The sequence below is a fragment of the Nelumbo nucifera genome, chromosome 1 (genome assembly GCF_055504915.1).
Source record: "Nelumbo nucifera cultivar China Antique chromosome 1, China Antique-T2T, whole genome shotgun sequence".
Taxonomy (NCBI): domain Eukaryota; kingdom Viridiplantae; phylum Streptophyta; class Magnoliopsida; order Proteales; family Nelumbonaceae; genus Nelumbo; species Nelumbo nucifera.
The window spans coordinates 87,030,139-87,057,332 of NC_142649.1; the positions used below are offsets into that span (position 1 = coordinate 87,030,139).

The 27,194-nt window shown below is 36.9% G+C and overlaps 1 protein-coding gene across 1 annotated transcript in view; it reads left to right on the forward strand.

Moving 5' to 3' along the window:
• LOC104599561 (actin-related protein 4) overlaps positions 1–27,194 on the forward strand; it is an 88,449-nt gene that overhangs the window by 23,742 nt on the left and 37,513 nt on the right. Inside the window, exons 5-10 of the mRNA XM_010262160.3 lie at positions 4,862–4,942; positions 9,312–9,372; positions 9,508–9,557; positions 15,588–15,642; positions 17,356–17,433; positions 17,558–17,611. Of these exons, the coding sequence (XP_010260462.1) occupies positions 4,862–4,942; positions 9,312–9,372; positions 9,508–9,557; positions 15,588–15,642; positions 17,356–17,433; positions 17,558–17,611 (379 nt within the window). The remainder of the gene's footprint in view (positions 1–4,861; positions 4,943–9,311; positions 9,373–9,507; positions 9,558–15,587; positions 15,643–17,355; positions 17,434–17,557; positions 17,612–27,194) is intronic.

The following is a 27,194-nucleotide window of genomic DNA, read 5'->3' on the forward strand; positions in this document are numbered from 1 at the left end:
ATCCTCTCTTGGGTATCAAAGACTATTCCATCCACTTCCAGTTTGGACACTAGGTTTTTCCTTCTCCTGCCATTGGCTAGGTCGTGAAAGAATTTAGTGTTCCCATCTCCTTCCTTAATCAACTTACATCTAGAGTTCAGCCTCCAAGAAATTTCTTCTCTCAAAATGACTTCGTCTAACTCTCTTTTCAGATCCCATCTCCGATCTCTATCCTGAGGGCTTATGGCTCTTTGGGATTCCTTTGCATCCAGTTCCTCTATTTGGGTCAACAAAGAGGATTTCATTTCTTCTATTCTCTCAAAATGCTCCCTATTCCAATCCTTCATCTGTCTTCTCAATCTTTTTAGTTTTTTGTGAAATCTTACCTCTTTCCATTTCAGCCCCCTTAGATCTTCTCTCCACCATTCCTCAACCTTCTTCACGAAGTCCGAGTGAGTCAACCACATGTCCTAGGCCAATGGGGCAATGGTCAGATGTGACACTCGGTAGAGCCCTTGTTATCAAAGCCCACCTGCCTATTTTCTCAGCTTTCATTGAAAAGGAACCTATCTAATTTGTAGCAGGTTGGTGTCTCTTGAAAGTTGGACCAAGTATAGAGAGCTTGCAGCAATGGGAGTTCCTTTGACTCACAGTTATTAATAAAATCATTGAATCTCCGTATGTTGGTTGTATTGACCTATTAGGGATTATTTGATTCATTCGTAAATCGAATTACATTGAAATCTCCCCCCAAGCACCACGGACCATCCCAAAACCCTTATATCCCATAAAGTTCTTCCCAAAATTCATTCCTTTCTCTGTAATTGCTTGGTCCATACACATTAGTTAGTGCCCAAGTAAATCCATCCTCTACCATCCTGAATTTTAATGACACTGAAAAATTACCTACTAGCTCCTCCAAAACCTCCACCGTATCCTCTCTACAAAAAGTAGCAATTCCCCCCGAAGCTCCCCAAGAAGGTGCTGAAACCCAACTTATTCCTCTAGATTTCCAAATGCTTCTTGCCCGTCTTCTATCAGTATCAACTAATTTTGTCTCTTGTAGCATCACTATATCCGGCCTTTCCCTTCTAAGGAGGTCCTTAATTAGCTTCTTTTCTTAGCATTCCCCAGCCCCCTCACATTCCAACTGATGATTTTCATGGAGATAAGAGATTTGTCATCCCCTTTTGAGATCAAACCCCTACTTGGGGGCTTTCCTTCTCTCCCCTCTTCCGCTGAATTCCAAATTTTCTTCTATATCTGATATCAACCTTTCCACCTCTGATCTTTTCTTCTTCCTTCGGTTGTTAATTGTTCCAGTTTGCTTAAGACTGCTTTTGTTTTGTTTTGCCTTTCTGAAATTCCTTGGTTTTCCTCCAAAGATTCCTATATTTGCCTATACTCTTCAGGGAGAGCACATATCTGTCCCCAAATCCTGTCTAATTCCTCCTGCATCTTTCCCACAATTGATTCATCCCCAGCTTTTTTGTTACTTTGAGCCCCTGTTTTTACTGAACCTTCTTGAACCTCATACTTCCCCACCTCTTCCTCTTTTCTCTTATACTCCTCCAAAAACATACAGATCTGATCCCAGATCTTTTCTAACTCCTCTTCCTGGAATTTTCTTCCCTTTACCACTTCCTCTTGTTCTTTGTCCTCCTTGTCCCCAATTAAATATTTTCCACCCTTGGCTGCTGCATCAAGTTGGGCTGCAAAAGTACCTGTTCCAGGTAGAAAACCCACATCAGTACTAGAAAACGAATTGACAATATTACCTGAAAGGTTGTGGGAAGAGGGCAATGACTCTTGAGAAGCAACATGAAGGGGCAAGGTCACGGCTGACTGTGGGTTCCCATTGTGTTCAACCAATTTTGTTTTAGTCCTTGCATCAGAATTTCCCTCTAGATGTTGTCCCCTGATTGATGACTCCGTGATCGGTGACCGAGGTATGTCCTGTTCCTCTAGTCTTCTATCAATGCCGTGCTGCTCTAGCAAACTGGGAGCATATTTAAGGACTGATATCCCCTACCTCTCCTCTATAAAAGCTGCGGTAAACCCCAATTCCTTAGGTAAAGGGAGAATTTGAGAGTGCTCCTTTTGAGCTAAGTCTGTTAAATCCAAATCATCATTTTCCATATAAAGCAGCTCGGTGTGTAGGCTCTCATCAGCACTGAGAGGTTTGGCATTTTTCAGTTCCACGCTTCCAATGCTTGAAGAGCCTTCAGACTCTGATGTTGTGCTACTTTCTTCCTCCGTCGCACAGTCCTCAAACGTGTTCGTAATATTTTGATTTACTGTCGCTGGAATGAGGGAACACCCTGTCTCCACTGTCGTCGGGTGCTTCTTGAACCTCAGATTGCGCCGTTCTGGAGAGTAGGCTTTTTTCTTCTTGCTTGGAGCCCATGCCCAGCTCAGATTTGCCACTCCACTGCGGCCAACCTTTTTTCCTGCGGGCGGTGGTTGAGATTTGCTTGAGTGGGACGATGAAAGACCATCTTTTTGGTCCATCATCTCCCCTTTTCCTTTGGTTACGTGCCTACTTAAAATGGCACGTGGCTTTTTAAGGCCTGGGTCCACCCGAATTAAAACAGCTGGCCTAGCAGCTGGCCCATTCACTTGAATAGACTCACTAATTTCTGCTGGGCCTGGGCCCAGCCCCCCAACCTCTTTACCAGTTACGTGTTTTACTTAAAACAACATGTGATTGGCCTCGGTTCATTGTGACCAGAGTGAACCGGCAAGACCGGCCCGAACCCTGAAACCTTGCCGACCTTTGTTCATTTTCTTTTGAAATTTGAACTCCTGGCGCAAGTCTGTCTCCATTTAATCCTCCTGTCACCGACTGAACATAGGACCTGCCATCCCTCAGCCCACCCTGCCATGCAGACTTTCCCCAAGTGTTTAAATTATTCTCTTTTTTCTCTTTTTTCTTGGATACCTCAGTTGACTTAGCCTCTTTTGTAGTGACTACTCTGCCTTGCAAACCATGCAAACAGTCCTGTTCTGCCCCTTCATCTTCCTCCCTTGTTCCCTCCTTCCATAGCTGGGCTTCAATGGAGGTCGCAAGCCAAACGGGGTATACTAAACTATCTGAAACCACCTCTATCTTCCTTGGAATGTCACTGGGTTTAACACCACCTAACATCACTGCAACTGAATGGAGATCACAATCAAAAACACCATCTAATCTTGCATCACAGATTACAGATATTGACTGTAATACTTCCTCATTCCAGAGATTGAAAGGTAACCCAAGCAATCTGACTATTACATTGTCCTCAATCTCAAAACTTTTGGTCTTGGAGAGAGGACACCATTTCGAGACTGTGGCAGCACCAGCCTCTGAGTGAATGTTTAAAGCTGAAATCTCTACTTCAGCTTCACCCAGATCTATCAAAGCTTTACAAGATTCATAAGGAGTAATCACCGTTGGCTTTTGTAGGTTTAATTCTCTGAGTATCGCCTGTGCAATACCTCTCCAATCCTTTGGTGGGCTTGAAGTTTCCACCACAAATTTCTTCCCCCAATCCTCCTTCTCTACTGTTGTTGCCAGTTTACAACTTCTTTTTCCTTTTTCTGCAATCATCCATTTCCTATCAATGGGTTCTTCCTCTCTCTTTTGCTTACCCCCTTGCTTTTCCTTTGCTACAGCCTCTACTTGTTTTGTTTTCAGCTGCTGAGTAAAGTCACTCAGTACCTCTGCCACTACCTTCCATCCATTACCCCTTCTACTTTCTGGGAAGCAAACCAACTGCTTCTTTCTTCCTCCAAAGAATTCCTGCAGAGTTATGTAGCATCCTTTTGCATTCTTTTTGCATTCCAACTCATAACTCTTTCTTCCATCAAGGTTGAACTTCGTAAAGTTCAATTCTTTACCTTTAGAACTTGCTTCTGAAACAAACTTCTGCATCCATTCGATCACTTCAAGACCTTCCAGCAGTATTGTGTCTTTCTTTGCCTCCCTAATCTTCAAGCTCTGCTGGCCTCTGATCCTTATCTCTTCAAATATGAAATCTTTTGCTTCAATCTTCATCGCTTTCCTCCATCTTGCAACTTCTACGAACCTATTCTCCATCTCCATCTCCATCTTGGGGAATGTTTTCAAAAACCGCAACCTTTAAACCACTAAACTCTTCTTCAGGCTTTCTTGAATACATTACCTTCCAAGCCTAAAACATACACAAATTCATGAATACATTACCTTCTCAAAAACAAAAACCAAAATAAAGGAAAAACACATTCATTCCTTTTCCAATCATCATATCCCTTTTCTTGGTTGATGGAAAAAGTTGGGGTCAAAAAGGCTTATCATACATGGGGGGATTCCACCTGCAACCAAAGAGACGAGTCTCAAAAATAAGAAACATAAGGATAGGATATAAATAGATGAGTCACCGTCTCATCACTCCTTAAGCAAAGGTTATGAACATTAGAGGATTGGCACCAGTTTGGCCTTTTTCTTTGAAGCATGTTCGAAGTGTTGATCTTTTGGAGTACCACTTCCCAGCAAAAAGCTCTGGAACAGGGGTAGTAGACAACACTTCTTTAACAGGAAAAGGTGTAGCTACAACAGAAGACTGTAGTAAAGCATTAAAGAATGAAGAGCAAGAGAAGAACCCTGAGAAGGATTCTTACCAAATTCTACTATCCAGACAAGATTGATCTAGGAGTATTCTTTTCACTTACAAAAAAACACAACATTCTTTTCCTAGCATTTTTTTAATTATCAGAATTCCTTTAAGTTCATTTGTCTAAGCTTCTATTTGGCTAGGGATTCCCCTTATTGTAGATACTAATAGTACTAGTTTACTAGATTGTTTTTTTCCCAAATTTATTTAGTCTGATTGCTTTCTAATATTGGTGGCCTCTATTTTGTCAGGGAGCGCTTGCTAATAGATCCTAAAGAGCATCCGATGCTACTTGCAGAACCATCTTCTAATTCTCCACAACAAAGAGAAAGGTGATTTGGTACCAGCTACCCATTTATCTATTGTTATGGTAAAATTTAAGTTCTTCCAATTTTTTGACTTCTCTAATGTTATCATTTTGTTTCGGAAATTGGTTTAGGTTTCTAATTGTTGTAGAAATGAGTTTTACTAGATTAAAGAGTCATATACAGTACAAAGTTTTATTAGAGAGTTATTAGTTTTTAGTAAAGTTGTTTCACTTAAATTGCAGCTTGAACTTTAAGGGCCAATGCTTGTTCTTTTGGCTTGCTTTAGGTATTACTGTTTTGATAAGCAAAACATATTTGTTTTATATAATATACTAACAGATTGGTGAGAAGAGACACCCCCCTGCATAGATAGATACAAGTACTTTCTAGTCCATCTATTTCTCCTTTCAGTCACAGTTCGGATTTTGGTTTCTGAAGGGGATTGAGGGATGAAGAAGCCACTTGCTTGTCAGAGCTTCTACTTCTTGATAAAGTCTGCCTGGAGCCTTCTAAACCAGATAGGAGAGTTTGCTGTTCAAATCCGAAAGGCTTCTTCTCTTGTGCCTCTTTTTCCAAAGCTCTTTTCCGGTCCCCCTCCTCTCAGGCCCTGTTTGATGATTAAGTGGTTGTTAAAAGAAGTACTTCTTAGAAGTACTTATTTTAACAACCACTTAAGGCTGTTTGGTGACCCACTTGCCAAATCACTTATTATGTTTTTAAGCACTTATTGGGGTGGGGATGTTTGGTAAGCTACTTTCCCCATAAGTGCTTATATTGACACAAATGACAATTTTAGCCCTCACTTCACTCAAAATGCAATCAAATATTCATCCAACTTCAACAATCTTTTTTGCATGATTTTTAACAACAAAAATTTTGGATTTCTCATATGAAACCAAAATATTTTCGAATCAGACAAATAATCATACAAAAAAACAAAAAAACAAAACACCAAACATGGAGGGGAGGAGTTGGGCCAACTAACCTCCTTGTTGCTGATGGCTGGACGGTGAGATTGTCACCATTAAACTCTTCCAAATTGCAGATCTGCAAACACATCAAACATAGGAGTTTCAAGTTTAAAAAAACCTAAGAAAAATGGCTTAATATGAAGAAAAACTTTACAAAATGTAAGAAAATGGCAAAACGACAGGTCCGCCAACCATTTTTCCTAACCGCGGATCGTTGCTGGTGGAACTGTAACTAGGTGCATCGCTACCTGGTTCGCTATGTTCGAATGAGAGGAGAGGGAGGTAAAACCCTTGCGCGGGGGTATTTTGGGTATTAAAAAATTACCAGGGACTAGTTTGTCCAATTCTATTGGAATAAGTACATCTCCAAGAAGTGCTGAAAAAAAAGCCAACATCAGGTTACTTTTTTAAGAAGTGCTTCTTTTAACAAAAAGTACTTCCCCACTTTTTTACCAAACACACAAAAGCACTTAATAACCACTTAATGTGTGGTCCCAGCTCTTAAAAGAAGTATTTGTTAAAAGAAGTATTTTTTATAAGTGAAATCAAACAGGGGCTCAGTCTTTCCCTTGGAAGGAAGTGTTGTCTCAACTGGTTCCCCCTAAAATTAAGGCTTTCTGTTGGGAAGTGGTATATGGGAAAATTAACACTCTGGAACACTTGCAAAAGAAGAGGTCTTTTTTGTGTATTTCCCCGAATTGGTGCACTCTTTGTAAATCAGATGGTGAATCTTGTTATCACTTAATAATTTCTTGTTCATTTGCTGCAGAAATTTGGGAGTGGTTTTTCTCTTTGTTTGGATGCAGGTGGAATATGCCAATGGAAATTAAGATACTGTTTGGCCCATCTACATTTGTTTGGCCGAAGAAAAGGGGAAGGATAATGTGGAGGTGCACTAGAGCAGCAGTGGAGTGGACATTATGGGAAGAAATAAATGCTAGAATCTTCCAAGAGAAGGAGATAAGTAAACAACAAATTATGGATTGTGTAATGTCCAAAACCATACATTGGCTACAAACTATGGAACTGTTTAGAAAATTTTCCTTTGATGACATTTTGAGGAATTGGTTTTCAGTGGCTTCTAGTTTAGTGCAGAAGACTAAAACATGGCTGGTTTGGACACCTTCCATTGAAGACTCTATGAAATCGAACTTTGATGGGAGTAGTTAGGGCAACCCAGGCCTATCTGGAATTGGAGGGACCATAAGAGACAAAGATGGGAATCTGAAAGCATTCTATTCAGGACTGATGGGGAATGGAGATTCCTTAAGGGCTGAACTCTATGCAGTCCTACAAGGTATACAGATTGCAAGTGGGATAGGCTTAGAGAATTTGGTGATAGAAGGGGTCTCCAAGTTGGTGGTGGGTTGGCTTAGAGACCCAGACTCAATGATATGGTGTTATAGAAATGAAATGAAGAAATTCAAATGGGTAACACAACATATGAATTTGACTATACAATGGGTGGGAAGGGAGGGTAATGCATTTGCTGACTATCTAGCTAAGCAAGGAGTAACTAGGGATCAGTTGTTTTGGGCCCAATTGTAGTTTTTGTGTTGTTTTTTTCTTTTAAAGAGTGATTATGCACCTCGTGCCTCCCCTTGGGATGCTTGTAATAGACATTTATCTTTTTGCTGATAATGAATTCTTAATGAACTTTTACCTATAAAAAAAAATGAGAATCTTTATCACACCTTGTACTTGACTACTTGCTTCTTTCCTATGTTCACCTCCATTTTTTAGCAACAGACTTCTCTTCATCAACTGAGTTGTCATCGTCGCTTAAAACACTTTTCTCTTTGTTCTCGTCAGCCACCACCTCCTCCACTATCGGTTGATCCTCCTCCCTTTTTCCTTGATGCTCAGAAGCCTCAGCTTGTCCCCCCTCTCTCTCTAACAGTCCCTTACCTTTATCTTACCTTCAATCTTCTTTTTTCCTTTCACATTGCCATAGATGTATTTTGTTGTGCAGCAGATAAAGCCGCTTCTCATCTTCTTTTTCCCTTTGTGATAAATGACTCAACTATGCTCCTGTTCGAGCCCCCCCCTATGAATTAAGCTTTTGCCCCAATTAACTCCCTTAATAAAATCGTTCCTCAATTCCCCGTTTCTTTTAAGAATATTGGGCCCACCTTCTTTCTCATTAAAAGACTCACTACTTAAATTGATTCCCTTCTTACCCTTTTCAGTCAAGAAACCGAGAAAAAGGACTCAAAGTTACCAAATTACCCTTGTCCAGAAGTGACTCTTCTGCTTCGTCTCTAACCTCCTTACGATCCCCTGCAACTCCTGACTGTTCATCTTCTCCTTCATCTGCTTGGAAATTCTCTGCCAACAATCTTCTTTCTACTCTTCCTGACCAACCTTTTGAATTCTTTTACATACTCTGCGATGGCCATGGAATGAAGCAGGGATATCTACCTGAAATTACAATTCTTAACCGATACACCTCCCCTGCATAAAAAAGGTCTAGCAAGGCCGGAATCTCCAATGCTTTCTTCGTCTGTATCAAGATTCTGGTGAACTGCATCTGCTCCCAAAGTCAATTTCGCAAATCAAATCTTCTGAATCTTCCACATGCGTTACCAATAGCCTTGAAGGTCTCTGTGCACCACGCATGTAATGGAATCCCATAAACATTGATCCAACTGAAATCCTTCTGCTCTGTAATCTGACCAAGTGATGGGATCCATTCATCTAATCTCAACTCGGGAAACCTGTGCACGCCTGATTTCTCCCTCCCCAGCACTTTCTCTATATCCGATTTCCTTCCGAGGCTAAAAAGGAAAAGACTCGCTTCAAGTTTTCGAACTCCAGAAAACTCCCATCCATGCTATTCCAAGAATGCTTAGCTTTTAATCAAATGTATAGCCTTTGTATGTATACTCTCCGTCATTTTCAAGGAACTCTTCTCTTTATATATCCTGCTATTCCTTTCCTCCCATATCACACAAGGAGCTCCTACCCTCAAGCATCTCCACTTCATCTTGGCTCTTTTAGTGGCCACTGGAAATAAAGAGCTCTTAAAGAGGGACTTCACATTGATTGGCTCACTCCACCTAATTCCAAAAAGGTAAAAAATCCAGGATCACAGGCAAGGCTTATTTTGTGGGCTGTGCTCACTTAGATTGTTTCTGTGCTTTGATGAGTTAGCCTTGAACTTGATGATAAATATATAATTTGCCTTATTGTAGACTGTAGGCATGTTTAAACAGTTTAGCCAATAACTTGAATGTACAAGAGTACAGTCTTTTTGTTTTGTAAGAATATGTTCCTTACCCTGCAGCTTGTTTGCTTATCAATCATTTAACTGGTTTATTTAAAAGTAATGCTTTCTTTCAATCCTTATGTGTATCAGTTGGATTGCACCAGAAGCTTTTCTGTTTTGTGGCCTGTAACTTGTTGTAAAACATGTCTAACAGGACGGCAGAGCTTATGTTTGAAAAGTACAAGGTTCCTGCTTTGTTTTTGGCCAAGAATGCTGTATGCTCTTAGCCCTTCCTTTGCTTGTATTTCTGAATATTAGATGGTTTATAATTTATCTTTTTTTTGTCACTAGAGCATTGTTTTGGATGATAATCAATTCTCTTGGGTTAACCCTTTTTCCTTGATTTCCAGGTTCTTACATCTTTTGCATCTGGTCGTGCTACTGCTTTAGTTGTTGATAGGTAGAAGCTATTTACTTGTGGAATTTTTCCTGTAGTTCCATCTTTCTCATTGGCATCTTATCTTGGCGTCTTTTCACTTGCATTTCTAGTGCACTTGTTGTATGCCCACCTCTGAGTGTGGTCACTGTGTAAAGAAAGGTCAAATTTTAGGACTGTATCCAGTCCACTTCTCTGGGGACCCCAGATAGTTGGGACTAATATTGGGTAATGGTGTTTTTCTTGTTGTATGCCTACCAAAAATGTATTTGTATATTTATCAACATTAGATAACCTTTCTTTTCACATCTACTAATGCTACCTTATATGCTGAATCAAATATTTTATTTTGCAGGTGTATGTTGTTCTTATTACCTATGTTATTATTGCACACATATACTTTATAATATTTTTTGTATAAACACAAAGATGAATGCTGTTATAAAAGTATAAACTAGTTATCAGTTGGCTAGTTGAGCTAGACTGGCTGCATCACTAAAGTAGTTGGTTGATACCAATGATGCAGTTGCCTAGGATGACTAACCACCAAGTTGACTAATCAACCAAAAGTTATTTTAAAGCTTTATTTGCCTGCATTTCTAATTATTTGAAATAATATTGAATATGTTTGCCTTTTGTTATATTCATGTTGTTGCTTTAAATATTTGTGGTGGAATATGAGTGGACGACAGTATGTAAAATAGAAAAAGAGCATAAAATAAAAGAAGGAAGCGGAGGAGTTCTTTTTTCTTCAAATCAAGTGTGTTGGTATGGGGTTGCTGCAAACAAAGGGCTCATCTAATAGTCAAGGTTGAACTCTTTCCTTGGAAAACAAAGGCTATATTCCTTATTTTTGCCTATCCAGCTTTACTTTTTTCTTTGTTTGTAAAACAAAGACTGCAAACTAAATTTTCAACATCATTCTTTTCTTGCATAGTTTTTTTTTCATGAATAAAAAGCAGCTTTGTTAAAATAGAGGGAAGCAATTACACGATATAGGGGAGGTAAAATGACTTAACTCCCCACCAATAAATTACAAAGAGAGATAAGTTAGAAATTATCCCAAAACAAAGACACCCTATTGGTCCCTTGCTTAGCTATCCCATTGGCAAATAAGTTGGCATTTCTTTTCACCCAGCTATACTTCACCTCAATGTCCCTAGCAAGCCATTTGAATTTTTTCCTTTCATTGCTATAGCTACACATGCTACTGTTGGCTTCATTTAGCCATCTAACCACCACCTCCGAATCACCTTCATGGACCAATCTTCTAATGCTCAATTGTCTTGTTCTTTGGATTCCTTCCAAAACCACAAAGATCTTGTCCATAAGAGAGCCACCTCCAATTGGGCTTGAATACAATGCCAGAATAGACCCTTCCTCATTCCTGAAGACACCCCCAATCCCAGGCGGCCCTGGATTTCCAAAACTACTCCCATCAAAGTTTAGTTTTATGAATCCAGAGGGTGGGGGAGTCCAAATGGGACTAGAAATCCTCTTAACCTGAGCAGAGTTTGCTATCTCTTTCCAATTTCTCAGCAAGTCAGTCATGGAAAAGTTTGTAAAAAGGTCCAATGATTTCAGCCAGTGAACCACTTTTAGGTGTATCAAATCTGTTAAGTTCTCAGTTGTTCTTTCCTTGTCTGAATATATATGAGAGTTCCTTTCTTCCCATAAGGACCAACAAACTTTTGCCTTGATGCATCTCCACATAATCCTCCCTCTTTTCTTAGGCCAACTGAAATAGGGCGAAGAGAATAGACTTTGCACATTCAAGGGGGGGGGGGGTTCCAATTACACCCAAAAAAGGAGAAAGCCCACTCCCAAATAGATTTAGCAAACAAGCAAGTAACCATAAGGTGGTGGCCACTTTCTCCATCAACCTTGCAGAGAGAACACCGATTTGGGGATAAACAAGAATTGAGTCTCTTTCTTTGAAGCAGGTCATTTTTGTTGATTCTTTCCAGGAAAGTTTCCCAACAAAAACTACCGACCTGAGGAGGAATGGGCTTACTCCAGAACTCTTTAACAAGGAAGGGCAACCCAAGAGGAGCAGGAGGATGGGTTAAGGTTTCAATAAATGAGGCACTAGAGAAGTTACTCGAGGAGGGGGTTCTAGGAAAACATTATCAAGGATGTTTAACAGAGTCAAAATGCAGTCCAAATCTGTATCCCTAATGGCCCTTCTCAGGCCTAGGTTCCACCAAAAGCCAACAGTTGAGTCTGAAGGAACTAAGAGGAAAGAGATAGGTTCATCTTTTAGGTCTAATAGAGCATACAGAGAGGGTAATTGTTCCATCAAAGGGTAATCTCCAACCCAAGTTTGTTCCCAAAATTTTATTAGGTTATTTGAGTTCAAGCCATACCTGATTGGCTGATCCAAGGAGAGAATGCTGGAAGTATATCATGAATGGCTTTCCGTGGAGATGCAGCTGTAGCTCTTGCCAGAATTCCAGGATCCCATCCATTGTCCTCTGGCCCATGATTGCTAGCCACCATCTTCGTCCACAATTTGTCCCTTTCCAAAGGAAATCTCTACAACCACTTCCCTAGCAAAGCCATGTTTCTTTTCCTAATATTCCCTATCCCAAGACCTCCTAGGCTTTTATTTCTAGTTACCACCTCCCAACCCACCTTACGATCCTTCTCCTTTCCTGAATCCCACAAGAAGTTCCTCATCAATTTCCCCAAGGATAAATAATTCTTCCTCCAAGAAGCAAGTATTTTCTCAAAGCTTTCCACCACCGGGTTCTAAAAACTTTCTTTCTTGGGATTATCTCTTCTTTTCTTGCATAGTTGTAATCTATATTAACTTATTTCTGAGATCACATCAATTTCTTAAATTTATATAGTATCTTTTTTATCAACTAGTAAGCACCTAGGCATTGACTAGTCATCACATTGACTGGGGAGGCTAAAATGACTAGTCATCACTTCACCACATTGATAATGCTGGCATGCTGCTAGCATCTAGCATGAGTAGAAACAAGTATGAACTTTCTGTTGCTTTTGCAAACATCCATGTAAGCGTTTTCCTGTCCTTTTACATGGGGCAGTGGAGGGTGTCTTACAAGTAGAGAGCAAAGAGTGAGAATAGAACTCTGTTCCTACTGATATGACTGCTTGCAAAGAGTGAGAATAGAACTCTGTTCCTACTGATATGACTGCTTTAACATTCCTCATATAACACCTTCCTTCTTCCTCACATATTCCTCTAGCTGTAGTAATTGGAGAGATGGTGCTACTGTAAATCTGTGTTTTAAAAGCGCAAGGCGCAAGGGCCATTTTGCACCTGAGGTGCAAGGCGCAAGGTGAGGCGCGCACCTTTTTGAGGCAAGGCACACAATTTAAAAAAGTGCAAAAAAAAAACGAAAACAATGCAAAAAAATGGAAAAAAATGCAAAAAATTGGAAAAAAATGCAAAAAAGTTAAAAAAATTATAAAACATAATATTAATAAAAATATTAACTTAAGTTTTAAAAAACCTATTATCTAAAATTAAAATACATAAATATAATATGTAAAGAATATTCAAATGAGAATTTAAAAATGAAATCAAACATATAAAACATTTTCAAGCATATAAAATCCACAATCTCTTTTTTTTCTCAATTGCATCAAGTAGCTAATGTGATATATTACATTCCTAATTCTACGAGCCGCCTTTGTGCCATGCCCCTCGAGGCAAGCCCAAACAAGTCCATGTTAGGGTCTTAAATTCTTAGATTTCACACAAAAAATAATAATTTTATAGTTTTAATTGCTTTTAAGAAGATATTTTATTAAGATGAATGAATGGACAACATTACCAAATAGGGGGTTCTTGAAGCTTCGGTGAGCAAGCGAACCCCAGCCCAGTGGCCAGACTCAAAAAAAGGGAAAAAGCGGCAAGCTTTCAAAAGGCGCACGCCTGGGCTAAGGCGCAAGGCGCACCAGGCGTGCGCCTAGGACCTGGGTGAGGTGCCTACCCTAAAGTGCGCCTTGCCTGAGCGCCTAGGCATGCCTTTTAAATCACTGCTGTAAATTGGCGCTTTTGAGATGATCCTGATATTCCTTCATTGATACAATGTTTTAAAACTTTCCCATCACACATAAAGGAAGATTTCTAGATAGAAGCCATCTTCTTGTTCTTGGTGTTTCAACTTGCTTCACTTGTCTATGCTGCTCTGGAAGGAGAAAGTTGATATATTGATCATCTCTGCCAAATTCTATATTGGTTTTGAATTTTTTATGGTTCAGAGATCAATAGTTAAATGCATGCAGTGCCATTTTATAAAAGTGTTTAAAAATACGTATTAGTGTAACTACTTTACCATCTGTGTTGTGGTTGTATCTGCTTTAGACAAGGGTATTCATATATTTTATGCAATAAGTGAATAAAGCAGTCTTAGTGGGTTAAACATTTCTGAATGGCACAAATACAAATTCATTTTTCTGGTTGATAGTAAGAAGAGATGAACAAATGTTTTTGATAATTGAATTAGTTTTTATGCAATAAGTGAATAAAGCAGTCTTAGTGGGTTAAACATTTCTGAATGGCACAAATACAAATGCATTTTTCTGGTTGATAGTAAGAAGAGATGAACAAATGTTTTTGATAATTGAATTAGTTTTTATTAACAAAAGATAAAGACTGATAAAAGCACCTCAAAAAGGGTGTGAGATGCAGCCACACCCTTATACAATTATTTTTTTTTGATAAATGATGTCAATTTTATTAAATCATAAACAGGTTTGAGATTGAAAGCTCATACAACCCTTGGGAGATGCGAGTTGCAGCCTCTACCAACAAATTACAAGGAAACTAAAAACAACAAAGATCACAATTGAGCCCAGAAAAGGGCTTCCCTGTTTGCCCCTTGCTTTGCTAACACATCCTCCAAAGCATTTGCAGATCTCCCCATCCACTGTATAGAAGTAGACATATTCCTTATCAACCATTTGAACTTCTTAACTTCATTTTTGTCGCACCAAGCAGCATTCTACCACACCCTTGTACAGTTAAAGCTGAAAACTGAAAATTACAACACAACCCAGAAAAGAGAATCCCTAGAAGCCCCTTTCTTGGTTAGAAAATCTGTCACTGCATTGGCTGATCTGTTCATCCATTGTATCCTAATTGTCATATGCAATCTCAACCACTTGACTTTCTTTAGCAAATCCCTATGCTTTCAAGTAATGGAATCTGGATCCTGCAACCGCTCCACAACCACCTTAGAACCACCCTCTATTGTTTTTTGGTGGTAAAATAAAATTTCATTAAAAGAAAATTGGAGTACCATAGAATCACCCTCTATGACTAAGCTGTTCATACCAAGTTGACTTGCAATCTGAATGCCTTGTACAGCAGCTTGCAGCTCAGTCCTAGTAGAGTTTCCTGTATCCAGAGTTCCTGAAAACAAAGACAAGACAGAGCCTGCCTCATTTCTCAAGATCCCTACTCCTGACAAGCCAGGATTACCCCGACCTCTCCCATCAAAATTCAGTTTTATAAACCCTTCCAAAGGTGGAGTCCAATCTTTAAGGAAGCTGTTTCTTCCTATAGAGCTATTTGCCACTTCCAACCAGTTTCTCCAACAGTCATCAAAAGTAAAGAGCTGAAAGGAGTTCAGGATTTTCAGCCAATGTATTGCCCTTGTTAGGATGCACTCCTTTAGGCTCAGTTTGGAAAGAGTGCAAATACAAATATGTACAGTACAAATACATACAAAATAGCACTCCATTAGGATGCACTCCTTCCAAACTGAGCCTTAGTTCCACAAGGAAGTATTGTGGTTGTGTATGAGATGAGATAAGCGCAAAGTTGCAAGGTTCAGTACTTAAACAATCTTGGAGCTAGCCAAGAGTGATTCAGAGTTACTCTGACAATAGTCTCAGAAAAGGAAGTATGTCTCAGAAAAGGAAGTATTGGTATATGAGTACAAGCTGAAGTTTTTTTTCTTTTTTTTTTTAATTCTAGTTTTGCAGTTGTTTGATGATTTTATCCTTTTTTTAGAAAACATCTATTTATGCTGGGAAATTTTGGATTAACAAGTTGACTTTTGTGTTATTTAGTGGTGGTGGTTCAACAACTGTTGCTCCTGTACATGATGGATATGTACTCCAAAAGGTATTCTTCTACTCTCATCCCCCCCAAGAAGAATAAGAACTGAAAGAGTAAATTAAAATGAAATATTGACATCGTTATTGGTATATAGATTATTGTTTATGTATTGGTTCATATATTCTTACCTGTGAATGAATACAAAATAAAAATTATTATATATGAACTCTACTAACATGGATCCAGTCTCACAACCACAATTAGAACTGACTGCTCCATTATTACTTGCAACCTGTGTAAACTGGATGTTAATGTGTTGGTTTCTTACATGGATGCAAGATTACTAATGAAGTTGTAGGTCCTGTGGATTTATGTATCTTTTTTCGGTAAAATCAGAGGCAAAAATAATCGAAGCATAAAGAACACCTTTTTTCTCTCGCATCTGTTTAGATGAAGTTATTGCTTTAAAGAGTGTGCCATTGTGTGTATCTTCAACTGTTATTTGAGATAAGAAAAATAGAGAAAAGAAAGATAGAATGTTTCCAGAAGTCCATAATAACAACAGAGTGTTAGTTTTATATTTTTATTTTTATTTGTACTTCTATATTTTGCCCTATACATGATGTTGCATGAGAGAGTTGTAGTTTTGACATGCTAAGATTGTAGAGAGTCTTTGGCAAAGACTTTGACTCTCCCCTCCTTAGGCTCCATCAAACTCAATTTTGATGGATATTCATCTGGTAATACAATTGTATCAGATATTGGTAGTGTATTTAGAAATCTTGAGGGGAATATTACATTAGCTTTTCGATAGGCTAGACCATCGGCTGCTGGAGTGAAATTATTATTCCACTGGATTAGGAGTTTGCAAATGATCTACCTAGGTCATTTGCTAGAAGGGTTGCTAAGGTGAGTGTGCTGTATGGGGGCTCTAGCCAACCACTATGAGACCGAGTGTGGAGTCTTTATATTTGGTGTATGGGATGGTTGATTCTGTATCAGTCTACATCTCATATTATTCATAACCTTGTATAAAAGGGAGAAATGTACTGTCCCTCTCATCAACTCCTACCAGATTTCTTTCCACTTAAAACCTTACAACTTATCTTTTTGTTTTTTTGTTTTTTTTTTCTTTTTAATTGATAACTGATTAGATATTATTGGGAATGAGACAACACAGAAAATATAAACAGATGAGGTCAAGCCTCCCCAATTAACCAAACAGATAGCCAACTGCTCTCCCCATCTTGAAAACTCCAATAAAATTCCCCTCACTGTACTGCTACCATTAATAGATCTAGGGACCCATTGAAAAGACGTCTGCAAATTTTGGGCCAATGATTTAGTTTCTCTTATTTGATATAGAAATCTCCATGGACACAATCTTATTCTTCATCCATCCTATTAGTGCCTTACGTTATTAATAGAATTTCTTAATTATTACTGATAAAAAATTAATCATGGTTCAAAGTCTACATTTCATACTCTCAAAAAGAGGATTTTTGTTTGGCATGGTATATGAATGGATGTTTTAATTTGATGTGCTTATCAATGTTAAGGAGAGATTTTTGGCATGGTATATGAATGGGTGTTTTAATCTTTTATCTCTGGCTAAAAGACCTTAATTCTAGAATGCTTTTATGAAAACTTAAATTGATAAATGTTCTTGAATTCATTATATCATGGTCCTTCCACTTGAAAATGTTAATGATCATGTGAAACAAATGGTTACAAATTAGTACTTTTCTGTTCCTGAAATGTTGTGGATTGTGTAAATAGGCTGTAGCAACATCTCCTATTGGAGGGGAATTTCTTACAGAGTGCATGATGAAAAGCTTGGAAAGTAAAGGAATCACAGTAAGTTACTAGCAAACTGGATTTGCATACTTTGCTGACTTAAACATGTGATTATCTTAATTAATTTTTGAGTTTCTTTTTATTGTTGACACTGTTCCAATATTATTTTATTTTGGATTTGTAGATAAAACCTAGGTTTTCTTTTAAGAGAAAGGAAATACGACAGGGAGAATTTCAGGTATTTTATTTCTTTCTATTTCTTTCCATAAATTGATTGTTTCTTACCAAATCTTTTGATTGCTCAGTTTTTTGTCCTTTTTTTAGCAACTAACTTTTGTTTGTTTGTTTCAATATACATTCAAGTATTGGATACTTTTGTTACACACTAGCAGGTAGCAAATTCTTGGTGACTATAACTAGAACCATGGGTGTATATGTGCTTTATGCCACATGCCACCAAGCCCTGGAAATGCTTGTTTTTTTTTTTTTTTTTTTGCTTTATGGGACTACAACAGCACTATGCCCTGTTGTGTGGCCCATTCCCAAAACCCCCAACCCTAGTAAAGACAACATTCAATTCCGAGTCTCCATGACAACCAGCTAGAGACCTTACCAACTGAGTCACCTTCCTTTGGAATTACTTTACTTGTATGATTTTTTCCACTTGTTTGGAAGCTTCTATATTTTAGGGGAAATGATGGTCTCATAGTGCATTATTTCCAATATGTCTAATATTTTACACAATCTTGCTCATAACAAATAATGATTTCACACTGGATGCACGAATCTTGAATAATTTATAAGAATTCATGAATCTTAGCTTTGTTTGATGATTTGAAACAAGATGATAATTTAAAAGGGTCTACTTATGCATCTTTTATCATGACATAAATTAGCGATCTATATTATTGTGTGTTTCACAATGTTTCCACTATTTCTATAATTTTTACAATATTCCATTCCATATTATGTTCCCGACATTTTCAACATGTTTCCTGTATTTGGATGACCAATATTTCAACTGACACATGCATTTTAAACCTTGCCCACAAATATTAATCTTCTAGTGAAAGTGCTCCCAACAGAAGCCTTAATTTTAGCCTTTAGGAAGCATAGGTCCACTCTAAATAGCCTTCACTGGAAAACAACTCGTGGAAAGAAACCAAAGAGACAGGTTTAGAAAATGAGGCAAAGAAACAAGAGGGATTTGAAGGTCAGACTCTATAATCCGAAGAGAAGAATCCAAAGTCCAAACACACATTTGGATTACCTTTGGCATGATTGTATGTAAACCATTCTTTTAATCGCCATTATCTATAAAAAGTAAACAATCCAAACACACTGCATCCAAATACCCTACAAGAGAAATAAAATTAAGAATTTCAAAGTCCCTTAAACCCCTTCTTAGCCCAAGTCCCAAAGACCCAAACTAACCCATTCTTAGCTTAAGTCCCTTAAACCCCTTTTGTCTTCCTCAACCATGTCAGGTATGATTAGGCCTTGGGTCAAAAAATTAGATTTTGAGGAGATGTTTGGGTTGGAAGACCCCTCTGTTCAAGATCTTTTCTTCTCTTTTTGCTCTTTCTAATCTCTTGGGTAGACTTGTTTTTTAGCACTATTCTCCCCAAGGGCTTAATTGGAACCTCAGCTTCACTAGAATATTAGAGAGTTTGCCTGGTGTGTGATTTGCTAAGTTTGCTGAATTCAGTGGTTCTGGGGGAACTTGGAAGAAGCTGAATTTTGATGGTAGTTGTGTAGGCAATCAGGGCCTTTCAGGTATTGGAGGGGTAATTAGGGATGAGAAAGGAAACATACTCTCCTTTTACTAAGGATGAATTGGGCAAGGTGATGTGGTTAGATCAGAATTCTTGGCAAATGTGTACGGGGTTGAGAAAACCAAAGAATTAGGTTTTGAAAGATTGATTATTGGAGGTGACTTGAGAATAATTGTGGGTTGACTGAAAAAGGGGGAGGGAGTGACTTGGCACCTAAGGAATGGCTTAAGATGTTTCAAATGGCTATCAAGAGAAATGATGATTCAAATCAATTGTGTTAAGACATCTGCAAACAGTTTGGCAGATGGTTTAGCTAAGCAAGGGGTTCAAAAACAATCTATGTATTGGGCTCATTTGTAATACTCTAGGATGGTTTACCTCCTTTGGGTTGCTGTATTTTTTCACAACTTCTTGTTGTAATATTAATGAATCTTATCCTGTGTTGCTGATAAAAAAAATAAAAAAATAAAATAAAAAACAAAAAAAAGAGACCCAAACTACCCCTTATTTAGAATGGATACACAATGTGAGATAGGATAGGAAAGTTTTTGTGAATGGAAGAGGAAAGAGAAGGGAATTGATTCTTTAGGCTGTGTTTGGGAAGAGAACAAATACAAAAATGATTGGTACAACTTACCCATCTAGTTCAGAAAAATGTAAAGTGGGCATAGTTTTGTACTGATAATTTTGTATTATTGCCAAATGATTTTTAATTGTGAGAGGTGCAAACATGAATCACGAGATTGGAATTCACCTTTTTTACATTGAACAACTTGAAAATGGATGCAAACTTTTGCTCTCATTTGAATGCAAACTTATCTTGGAATGCGTATTAACTGTCATTATCGATACATAAATACATTCTTGCAAAACACCTGCAAAAGTGAACCAGAGTGCATATGTGCACTGAATTGGCATTTGCACACTTCCCAAATGCAGCCTTAAGGGCAAATCCCCCACCATAAATCTTTCTAGAATTTTATTCTGTCACTAGAGCGGGTGTCATATCTAATGAATTGCAAGAAAGAAGAATAGAAGAAGTAGCTTTTTAGGTGGCAAAAGAAGCTCTAGTATTTGAGCTTAGATCCCAATTCCCGATCATTAGCCAAAAAACCATGGATATTTTTAATAGTAAAATGCCACAACTTGTCTGTCATGTCCCAATTCCCAACAATTAGCTGAAGAATCATCATGAATTATTTTTAATAACAAAATGCTAAAACTTGTCTGAGTGTAAGAGGAAACACCAATATTGTTTTATCAACAAAGAGATATTTCTAAGGAACAATCCTCTCATACCTACCCTCCTTTATTCTTGCATTACATCTGCTAATTGATGAAATAATCCCTGTTAGATTATCTAGTCTCCCGCAAAAGGATGTCTCATGATTTTCTCCAATCTCTTGGCAATAAGCATTTGGATTTTAAACATCAAAAGGTAATAAATTAGTAACTTAACACGTGTTTTACTTGATTAAGGTGATCCTATCCCACCAAAAGACATTTCTCTTCCAACTAGCAAGCTTCTTAACCTGTCTATAACCTAGGTTCCAAACGCTGTTAAATCTATGATTTACTCAAAGAGGTAGTCTAAGGTAACACAAAGTCGAATCAATTGATGAACATCATAAGACAAAATTCCTGGCTAATAACTAATTCTTGTATTTATGCTTGTGTTGCAGCTTTTACCAGTATTAATTTTCTAACTTGATATGCATTCAAAACATTTAATTAGGAATTTAAACTCCTGGCTAATAACTAATTCTTCCCCTTCATCCTTGTAGATCATTATGTCATTAGCAAATTGTAGATGGGTGGCCACCACATGAACTGTACCTACTCCACAACTAGTGTGAAAAGATGAGTCTACTTGATACATCCGCAACTAGTGTGGAAAGAAAGGCTTATAATGAATCTCCTTGTTGAAGAACCCTTTTTTTGTGCTTGGAGATGACGATCAGATTCTGATCAAGTAAGAGAGATTGAGAAGAAAATTAGGCTGGAGGAAGTTTTTCAGGAGGAAGTGCCAGTGGGCAAAATTATGAGTCTTTTCTTCTTGGGTGAAGACATGTATTCTTTAGCATTGTCAGATTGAATAACACAAATAATAGAGCCAAATTGGGCTTTTATTTCCATAAAGAAAGATTTGAATACAAAAAATAATTTGGACCTTTCCTTTAACAAAAATAACCATGTAAAAAGTCATCAACAAAAGTAACAAAGTATTTGAACCCTAAATAAAGCACTATAGGACACTGACCCAAAACATCTGAATGAATTAACTAAAAAGGTTTCTTATCCCTAAGAGATTAGATGCAAAACATCCTAAACATTTCAGTCCGATTAGTTTGGTGACTAGCATCTATAAGATTGTGGCAAAAGTGCTGTCATTGAGACTTAAAAAGGTTCTTCCCTTTCTCATTACTCAAGCTCAAGGAGCCTTTGTACACGGTAGACAAATTATAGATAAGATCCTTATAGCAAATTAATGTGTGGAGGAGATGAGGAGATCAAGCAATCAAGGCTTTGTTTGTAAGTTGGATATTGAGAAGGCCTATGACTTGGTGGACTGGATTTTTTTGTTAGAAGTGTTAAGAAGATGTGGATTTGGGGACAAGTGGTGTAGTTGGGTGAATGGCTTTATAACCTCTTGTTATTTTTAAGTTCTAGTTAATGGAGGGGTTAAGGATTTTTTTCCCAGCATGTAGGGGGCGACAAGGTGATCCATTCTTGCCTTTCTTGTTTACACTTGTGGCAGATGTGTTTAGCAGAATGATTTCTAAAGCAGACAGGGAGGAGCTAGTAAGTGGTTGGAGGATAGGTAGAAATAATGTCCCACTGACCCACCTTTAGTTTGCGGATGATATTATCACTTTCTGTGAGGGGAGAGATCTAAGCAGAGTGAGAAACCTAAAAGATCTTATAAAATCCTTTTGAGTTTGTTTCCAACTTGTCAATCAACCTTGATAAAAGCTGCGTGGTGGGAATTAACTTGGAGGATGGGGAGACAGAGGCCAAGGTTTAAAATGTCGATGTCGATGTCGATGGAAATGTCGTTTACCAAAATATAGGACATATGTCGGAAATGTCGTGGGGAAATATTGTAAAAATTAGAGACATTGTGGAAATATTATGAAATATGTGGAAATATGCAAAGATATTTTGTAAAATGATAAAAGAAGCATGAATACATATTTCTAGACTATTATCTTATTCCCAACCATTATATAAATCTAAGAAACTAAGATCAATGACAAATTAGTAACTGGTGATTTACTGATTTATTATGCATTTTGATGTTTTTACAAGGTTATCTGATATTTTCTTTTCTTATTTTTAATTCTGATTTATTATAAATTCTAATGTATTTATTTCACACTAGTAAATAGAACTACATTTATTCTGATTTTTTAAATATTAAAGTTATAATACATTATGTTTTATTATAAATTTAATAAACTGATTCTCCTTTTTGTAGTATTAAGATTATGATAAATTATGATTTCTTATAAAACTTAATGAATTTATTATGATTTTTAGTACTAAATTTATAATAAATTATGATTTAGTATAAAATTTATTAAATTTATTCTGATTTTTTATATTAAATGTAGAATATGATTTATTATAAAATTTAATAAACATTTTCTGATTTTAATAAATATTTTAAAAGATACTAACTAGTTAATATTTTATTACTTGAAAAATATTTTATGTTTTATATTATAAAGTGATTAATTATTCTTTTGTTTTTATATTTTGTTAATTTTTTTTTTATAAATATTTTGTTTGAAATATTAAATAGAAACTATTAATGGAAATATTATTAATGTACATTAGTCGACATCTTGTCGAAATTAGTTGACATCCTGTCGACATAATAGGAAAAACTGCATTTTTTTGGTTATTTGGACCTAACCGAAATAATGTAATTTTTATATTACCATCCATTTTCATGTCGGTGAGCCTCGACATCGACATATGTCGGGCAACATTAGCGACATTTGGCGACATAGGCTATTGTAGGCTGCTTAGAGTGTTTAATGTTCTCTTGGCCTTCAATCTTCTTGGGGCTTCCTCTAGGTGCTAACCCAAAAGAAAGTCAATTTTGGTATCCAATTGTGGAAAAGTTTGAAAAGAGGTTGGTGACTTGGAAGAAGAGTTACATATCTCTAGGGGGTAGAGTGACCTTGATTAGGGCTACACTTGCTAGTTTGCCGATTTATTTTCTCTTAGTACTCAAGATACCCTCAAGGGAAGCTAAGAAGCTAGAAAAGGTGATGAGGAATTTTTTTGTGGAAGCCAGGGGAAGTGAAGAAAGATCATTTGATCGGTGGGAGATAGTTAGCAAAAGTAAGGAAGAAGGGGGATTAGGACTAGGTAACTTAGTTCTTAAGAATGAATCTCTACTAGGGAAGTGGTTATAGAGATGGCCTTTGGAGAGAGAGAGGTTGTGGCACAAGGTGGTGACTAGCATTCGTGGTTGTTCGGAGAATGGATGGGATGCTGGGGTATCTTGATGGGAAACCAACCCCTTAAAGACCTATTTCCATCTCTTTATTCTCTTTCCCGTTACAAGAAAGAGTCGATTTCCAAGTTTACCTCTTCCTTGGTCTCTCCGTTGGCCTTGAATTGGGATTTTGGTTTTTGAAGAGGGTTAAGTGATGATGAATCTGCTTGTGTCTTAGCACTACTGTCATCACTTGGGTCCACTTATTTGGATCCCCCCAATTCTGATTTAAGAATATGGACCCCTAACCCGAAAGGCATTTTTAGTTGCTCCTCTTTTGTCAAATCCCTTTGCTCTACTTTCCCAGTTAAAGAAGTCTGGACTAGACCCATTCCCCCAAAGATTGTTGTTTTCTGTTAGGAAGCCTACTATGGTAAGGTTAATACCTTTGAAAACTTGCAAAGGAAGAGAACAAACTGGTGTTTATCCTTTAATTGGCATGTCCTTTGTAAAGCTCAAAGTGAGGACTGTTACTACTTATTGATCTCTTGTTCCTTTGCTTCAGCTATATGGAATTGAATTTGTGGGATGTTTGAGTGTAGGTGGAACCTGCTATCTGATATTAGCTTGTTGTCTAGTCTGTCCACCTTTGAGTGGCACACAAAGAGAGGGAGAATTATGTGAAGTGTATCAGAGCAGCAATCTTGTGGACTGTTTGGGAAGAGACACGAAAATCTTTTCTGAAAAGGAAAGAAGCATATCAAACGTTAAGGACTGTGTTTTGACAAGGGCAATTCAGTGGCTGAAAACTTTAAACCTGTTTGATAGTTATTCTTTTGATGACCTTTGGAGGAGTTGGTTAGCAGTGACTAATACTTCTAGGAAGAACAGACTTTTGGTACAATGGATGCCACTTGGGGAGGAGTTTTTTAAGCTGAATTTTGGTGGGAGTAGCAGAGGTAACCCTGGACCTTCAGGTATAGGAGGAGTTCTGAGAAATAAAGATAGCATTATCATATCCTTATATTCAGGTCCTGTGGGTCTGGGAGATTCCATAAGGGTTGAATTGCTTGCTGCTGTACAAGGAATCCAGCTCGCAAACTAGCTAGGGATAGAGCATTTGCTTATTGAAGGGGACTCTCGGGTGGTGGTGGGATGGTTGCTGAATCTGGACTCTTTGGTTTGGGGCTATAGAAGTCTCCTTGGAAAAGTCAAATGTCTAACAAGAAATATGACAGTTAAAGTCCAGTGGGTAGGCAGATCAGCAAACTTGATGGCTCATTCACTTGCTAAACAGGGGGTCTCTCGGGATTCTTTATTTTGGGCTACCTTGTAATTATGCTCATCTGATTTTGTAATGCTGTGATCAATCTTAAAGGAAAGGTTGCATCTCGTTCCTCTCCTTGGGTTGCCTCTAATTCTTATTTACTGGATTAGTAAAATGCTTACTCGTTTATCCAAAAAAAAGGGTATGGCTGATTTTTGTCTCCATAGAGTTCCAAGCCATGTTTTAATTTGTGCATCTTCTGGTAATCACTCTAAGTACTTAGAAGAATTATCAGTCCCAGGTTTGTTATCAGTGAGGTACTTCAATTTCCCAACAGCTGTAAGGGAAACTTCAACTGATTTTGCCCTAACAGCATAGTTTCCACTGCCATTCAGCTTAATGGTGGTCAACATAAAGGTTGTGGGGGTCATAAAGGTTCACCTCCATGAAACTTCACTATCCTCGCATAAAAATGAAATCACAATTGAATTTTACTAATCTGGTCACGTTCGCAGTTCACACAAACATTTTTTCATGGAATTGGAGAAAGGAAAGGATGTTAGGATCAGTGAACAAGAATATTGAGGGAGAGGGAAGAAAATTAGGGTTGGTTCTTTTATACGAGTCGGTTCTTTTATTTTTGTTGTAATCAGGCTGATATTGTGGGCGGGTTTAAGGGTCTGACGGGTGATACTGGGCTGGTATTTGTTGTTTTAGTTTTGTCTCTTTTTGTTTTAGGTGTTCCCTCATCACCTTGTGATGTATGTTGCTATTTCGTTTTTAATAAATTTTCTTTTTTATTCATTTAAAAAAAAAGAAATCCTTGACTACCATGTGAATTGAAATTGAATAGTGACAGGATATCAAGCATCCTTTAATCCATTTCTTTCAAGTTACTCCAAATCCACATTTCTCCTGGTTAAATTCAAGAAAGACATCAACAAAATCATAAGCTTTTCCAAGTCTAGTTTTCCAGTCCAGCATTTCCTCCTGAATCTTTTAAACTCTTGTAACATTTATTTGTTATTAGAATTTGATTTTTAATTTGTCTGGCATGAATACAAGCTCCTTGAAAATGTGAAATTTCTATGGTAGGGCCTTTTTCAAGTTAAAAGAGAGGACTTTAGAAATTATTATTGTAGAGCCTGCACACCTAACTAATAGGCCTGAAATCCTTCAGATGACAAGCTAGAAACAAAGAAATTCTCTTATTAACCATGTCCTATTCTTCTTTTTCATAATGGGAAATTTTATTAATATATGAAGGCTAAGTTGTAGAAGCAAAGAGGACAAGGCATCCTCGAAAGAAAGGATATCAGCATAGAATATTACATGCGTCAATACCAAGGTTTAAAATGTCGATGCCGATGGAAATGTCGCTTACCAAAATATAGGACTTATGTCGGAAATGTCGAGGGGAAATATTGTAAAAATTAGACATTGTGGAAATATAATGAAGTATGTGGAAATATGCAATGATATTTTGTAAAATGATAAAAGAAGCATTAATACATATTTCTAGACTATTATCTTATTCCCAACCATTATATAAAGCTAAGAAACTAAGATCAATAACAAATTAGTAAATGATGATTTACTGATTTATTATGCATTTTGATGTTTTTACAAGGTTATCTGATATTTTCTTTTCTTATTTTAATTCTGATTTATTATAAATTCTAATATATTTATTTCACACTAGTAAACAGAAATACATTTATTCTTATTTTCTAAGTATTAAAGTTATAATACATTATGTTTTATTATAAATTTAATAAACTGATTCTCCTTTTTGTAGTATTAAGATTATGATAAATTCTGATTTCTTATAAAACTTAATGAATTTATGATTTTTAATGCTAAACTTATAGTAAATTATAATTTAGTATAAAATTTAATAAATTTATTCTGATTTTTTATATTAAATGTAGAATATGATTTATTATAAAATTTAATAAACATTTTCTGATTCTAATAAATATTTTTAAAAATACTAACTAGTTAATATTTTATTATTTGAAAAATATTTTTTGTTTTATATTATAAAGTAATTATTTATTCTTTTGTTTTTATGTTTTGTTACTTCTTTTTTATAAATATTTTATTTGAAATATTAAATAGAAATTATTATGGAATAATTTATATTAATATAATGTGTTATAATAATATAATATACTAATATATTATGTTATTAATGTACATTAGTCGACTTCCTGTCGACATAATAGGAAAAACTGTCTTTTTTTTGGTTATTTGGACCGATTTTGTCAACATTTTCGAAATATAGGAAATGTCGACCGAAATAATGTAATTTTTATATTACCATCCA